The sequence below is a fragment of the Limulus polyphemus genome, unplaced genomic scaffold, assembly GCF_000517525.1.
Source record: "Limulus polyphemus unplaced genomic scaffold, Limulus_polyphemus-2.1.2 Scaffold6169, whole genome shotgun sequence".
In the NCBI taxonomy this organism is placed as follows: domain Eukaryota; kingdom Metazoa; phylum Arthropoda; class Merostomata; order Xiphosura; family Limulidae; genus Limulus; species Limulus polyphemus.
Genome location: NW_013671779.1, coordinates 22,528 through 28,300, shown reverse-complemented (window position 1 = coordinate 28,300; position 5,773 = coordinate 22,528). Strand labels below are relative to the sequence as shown.

Sequence of the window (5,773 nt, the reverse complement as noted above, 5' to 3'; positions counted from 1 at the left end):
TATATATAGTTAATATTAGCTATGTAACAGTTCCATATACAGTATGACATTGTTGTTAGTTTAATTATTATTATTATATATAGTTAATATTAGCTATGTAACAGTTCCATATACAGTATGACATTGTTGTTAGTTTAATTATTATTATTATATATAGTTAATATTAGCTATGTAACAGTTCAATATATAGTATGACATTGTTGTTAGTTTAATTATTATTATTATATTTAGTTAATATTAGCTATGTAACAGTTCCATATACAGTATGACATTGTTCTTAGTTTAGTTATTGTTATTATATATAGTTAATATTAGCTATGTAACAGTTCCATATACAGTATGACATTGTTCTTAGTTTAGTTATTATTATTATATATAGTTAATATTAGCTATGTAACAGTTCCATATACAGTATGACATTGTTGTTAGTTTAATTATTATTATTATATTTAGTTAATATTAGCTATGTAACAGTTCCATATACAGTATGACATTGTTGTTAGTTTAATTATTATTATTATATATAGTTAATATTAGCTATGTAACAGTTCCATATACAGTATGACATTGTTGTTAGTTTAATTATTATTAATATATTTAGTTAATATTAGCTATGTAACAGTTCCATATACAGTATGACATTGTCATTAGTTTAGTTATTATTATTATATTTAGTTAATATTAGCTATGTAACAGTTCCATATATAGTATGACATTATTATGATTATCACTTTCTTAGTTACATTAACAACTGCTACTGTTTTTCTTTCTAAGTATTGTTACTTTTATTGAAGTTTCTACTTTCTAGAGGCTTATGTTGTTACAGGGGATAGTTAAGATAAGTATTAATGGTTTAGACATATCACATATTATGTTTAGTATCTTGTTTTCTTTGTATTACATTCGATATTGTTACACTTTCGTGTATAATTTCAGGTGTAATTTTGTATTTTTATTATTCTTTATCTTATATATCTATATAAACATTAGTTTTTGATTGTACTATTGGAAAATTACTGGTATGATTTTAAACAATAAGAGGTGTCTCATAAATTGTCACAGATGTCACTTGCCTCTGGCGCTAGACAGAAGGGGTGGCTTAATGAGTTTTCTTTGTTCAAAAGATGTACTGGGGAGCATTGGAGAAAAAACAGGCACCCTATACTAAGGTTACTTTTTCCAAACAAATTTATGACAGTAATTCAAGCCAACAGATAGTGTTTATGTATTCAGTAAGTACAGTATACTATATTATTCATTTATGGTTATTTTTATTAACAATATTGGTTATACTTTTTAGTATATTGAATGTATTTACTTTTTATTTTGAGTTATTGTATATTATTATACTTTTATTATAAACATTGTTTTGCTTTATTAGCTTAATATACGTATTTAGGACTATCCTAAATCTCCTAAGCTGGCCGAACCTCATGAAATATTACTAGGATTCCGGCTGAAAATATCATTAACATTACCCAACTGATGAAATAATGCATCCTAATCTTTATAAGTAGAAACATAATATAAGTATATTTATTTAGCCATGCTGGTTTCCAGGTTGAGTTTTAGTTTCTCTCTAAGTACATAACTTGTTCTGATGAGAAGTTAATACTAATTAAAAGTACATCACACAATGTAATCAGAAAGAGCTAAATCATCTTAATCACTAAGTTAATGAATACTTCCAACCTCTTTGTCTACTTTAGTCATTTTATGATAATCTACAAGGCCACAAGAATGAGTTATTAGACAACGATGACAAGACCACAAGAATGAGTTATTAGACAACGATGACAAGACCACAAGAATGAGTTATTAGACAACGATGACAAGACCACAAGAATGAGTTATTAGACAACGATGACAAGACCAAAAGAATGAGCTATTAGACAATGATGACAAGACCAAAAGAATGAGCTATTAGACAATGATGACAAGACCACAAGAATGAGCTATTAGACAACGATGACAAGACCACAAGAATGAGCTATTAGGTGGTCTTGTCATCGTTGTAAGAATGAGTTATTAGACAAGGATGACAAGACCACAAGAATGAGTTATTAGACAACGATGACAAGACCACAAGAATGAGTTATTAGACAACGATGACAAGACCACAAGAATGAGTTATTAGACAACGATGACAAGACCACAAGAATGAGTTATTAGACAATGATGACAAGACCACAAGAATGAGTTATTAGACAATGATGACATAAGCAACAATCTGATTATTTGCATTTGGTTAAAAAACTATTAAAATATGTATATTGCAGTATATTAATAGTTAATTGCTGGATTATGGATTAGATACCTTAATTACTAGAAGATATGGGGCCACATAAGCAATGGTTTGTTTTATAGTATGGTGATTAGACAAACAATGGGTGGGTATTTTGCACTGTTCATAAAACTGATTTACTACATGCAAAATGTGATTAGAAATGCTACTTACTAGCTGAAGTTCTAGCAACAGCTTCACTGTTTTCTAATAATTTACTTGTGACATATGCTGCTTGCAGCTCTACTTGGTGGTCATGGATCTGAGCATGAGCAAAAGCAGCTGGATCCATATGGTTCACTACCTCATGACTGGGCTCCACACGAGGATGAATTACTGTGAGCTGCACCAGTGTTATTAAAAAGTAGTTGTCAATATCACAATATAGAAATACTTTACCATAAATTAAAAATGTGTTTACTTATTAAATCTATCTGTTAGTTTATTATCTAAACAAAATATCCTATTGGCATTAACAACTATTTACCTACCAAAACTTCCTTGTGGATATTTACAACTATAAAGAAATTACTTAAGACAAGAACTGAATAAATGTCTAAAATTAATAAAAACGTTTTGTTTCTGCCTCTTAGTTAAGCCTATGTTTTAATAATTAAACTGATTGTATATATTACTTACATATATAATCTAAGGACAACAAAAAACCTCTTGGTCCATCTAGGCCATCCCATGCACTAAACTAAACTTTAAAATACAAATAAAACATTCAGAGCCAGCCCTTATTATCCAAATATGTATCAAGCTTTCTCTTAAACCTCCTTCCACCACACCTGAAGGCAACCCATTCTAAAAGCCAATCACTCTGTTAAAAAAAAATAAAGTAGTCTAAGCTGAAGGTGACTCCTACCCTGTCAAAATTTATATTTGTGTCCCCTAGTCCAACCATTCTCACTGTTACTTACAAAAAATGGCATCAACACCATTCAATTCTCTTAACAATCTTAAACACCTCAATCACCTGTAACTATTCTTTTTTCAAGAGAAAACAATTAATAACAGTTCATAGTAAAGCTCACTGTAAAAAAAAGCTGAAAATAACTTTTACAAAAGACTATTTTTGTATGGAATTCATAAAAAATACACATCGTCTAAAGTTTTTGAAATAATTTTATAAATTAATTAGCTTTGTGAACTGCAGTTTTTCTTACTGTTTGGATGTATTCGTTGCTAATGAATCGACCATTCAGCCCTGAGCAGACCAGTTTGAAGGCACGATTGAGGTAGTAAGCTGGTTTATGATTGTAATACACTATTTCTCTCAGAAGCATTTCATAGTTATGACTAGAGTGTGTCCCTGAAGCAGAAATGGAAAGAAATATTTGACATTTACATGTATCTATAAAGAACTTCTGTGAAAAAAACAAACAAAAAACATTCTTTTATCAATTAGTTTTATAAACAAAATAATTAAAATGTACTGTCCTCCTAAATGACTTTGAAATGACAGGATTCAAATAAACCAGCAGAGCAATTATATATATATACATAAATACACACACACACATATATACTGTACACAACTTAGGTTTAACAACTAATTTATTGTTAGCAGTTATCAAATGTCAAACAATAGAAATAAACCTTCACTCACGATAGGACAAAGCATTAAGTAAACTTTTCACACTAAACAATAAGAATTGTCAATTGTTTTATAACAATGATGCTCATGAAAGGTGAAGAACCAAAAGAATGTTTTATATGGAAGCCATGCTACACTTATCTCTAGTTTTAAGTGTAACCAAATCTTTTAATGTAGGTCACAAGAAGTATTTGTCTGTTTGTTGTTAAGTACAAAGCTACACAATGGGCTATCTGTGCTGTGTCCATCGTGGGTATCAAAATCTGGTTTTATTGTTATAAACCAACAAAGTTTCAACTGAGCCACTCCAAGAATTAACTGGCCCGGCATGGCCAGGTGGATAAGACGTTCGACTTGCAATCTGAGGGTTGCGGGTTCGATTCCCCATCCCACCAAACATGCTCACCCTTTCAGCCGTGGGGACATTATAATGTGACGGTCAATCCCATTATTCGTTGGTAAAAGAGTAGCCCAAGAGTTGGCAGTGAGTGGTGATGACTAGCTGCCTTCCCTCTAGTTTTACACTGCTAAATTAGGGACGGCTAACGCAGATAGCCCTCGTGTAGCTTTGTGCAAAATTCAAAAACAAACCAAGAATTAACTTTAAATTAATATACTATAAAACTGTGATAACTAAATATACAAGTAAAGACTAAACTCAGCTTTAACTCTTTTTCTTGGATGAAGTTTAAGCAGTTATAACTAAAGCTTTCTAGCTGTTTCTTTGTATGCTTCTTGACTCTTACTACAACCCTGGCTACAAACAGTTCATTTATCTACAGAGAGAAACTTACTGGTTTCCCACAATCAAGATCACTACTACCCATCGCAAACACCACAAACACGCATATATACATAAATACCAATGTAGAAACTCTTTAGAATGTTAATCCATATTTTCTTTTGGCTCACACTTTACATTTGTATGAATCTGTATATTGTATGTATGGTAAAGCTATTAAAGTTAACTTCATCATCCTTACTGACCAGAGGGAAGGCAGCCAGTCATCATCTCCTATGTCACTCTTATAATACAACTACAGCTTAAAATGTGGGGAATATTTTGTGAAATGGCATAGCGTAGAACTCAGTTTAACAACTTCAAAATCCAGAGCTGTACCATGGGGGCTAACTTGCACCCCATACTTAGATGTAAAGGTACTGTTTTATATTTAAATAGAATCCCGTATCTCTGGCAAACAATAACCTACATGAGCAACTTTAAAAAGAAAACAAAAAACAGTAAATAAAATATTTTCCTTCTGTCAACTAGTATATATATATATATATATGTATACTTTTGTAAGTTACTTTAATGATAAAGGAGAATACTACTTCCCTCAGAGATTAATTATAGCAAGGATCAAATTTGGTGAAATACTTTTGTAGTTGACAGTATTCTAAAAAAAAAAAAGAAATACTTCTAAACAGTAAAGCCTCTGAATCAGAAAAAAATTATCAAAGGAAAACAATTATAAAAAAGAGAAAGAAAAAAATGGAGGCACTGACTGTAACTTTTCTAAATTATTTGGAAAATTGGAAGACACAAAATAGTAGGAAGATTGTAAATGTTTCCACTTGTAATAAATCATAAGAAGTTCATGGAAACTACAGACTTTAGTTTGACTATCAAAATAATCGGCATGGTTTTAAAGTCTTTCATAACCAGTTTGCTGGTAACTTTTTAATAATGTTACTGATCCCCTGGATGGAGGTGTTCATGCAGAGTCATAGCATGGCTTTCTGAAAGCTTTGGAAAAAGTGCCTGGAAAAAAGTAAATTAGAACATTAGAACTAGGTAGCTATTCCTAGTACAAGGTAGATTAGAAAGTTAGTACTGGGTAGCTGTGCTTAACAAAAGGTAGATTAGAAAGTTAGTACTGGGTACC

The 5,773-nt window shown here is 30.9% G+C and overlaps 1 protein-coding gene across 1 annotated transcript in view; it reads right to left on the bottom strand.

Moving 5' to 3' along the window:
* The window catches only part of LOC106473432 (calsyntenin-1-like), a gene marked incomplete at its 5' end in the record, with an annotated part of 30,707 nt that overhangs the window by 5,980 nt on the left and 18,954 nt on the right, over nucleotides 1-5,773 (bottom strand). The window contains 2 exons of the mRNA XM_013934112.2: nucleotides 2,459-2,627; nucleotides 3,454-3,599. Coding sequence (XP_013789566.2) covers nucleotides 2,459-2,627; nucleotides 3,454-3,599 — 315 coding nt within the window. The remainder of the gene's footprint in view (nucleotides 1-2,458; nucleotides 2,628-3,453; nucleotides 3,600-5,773) is intronic.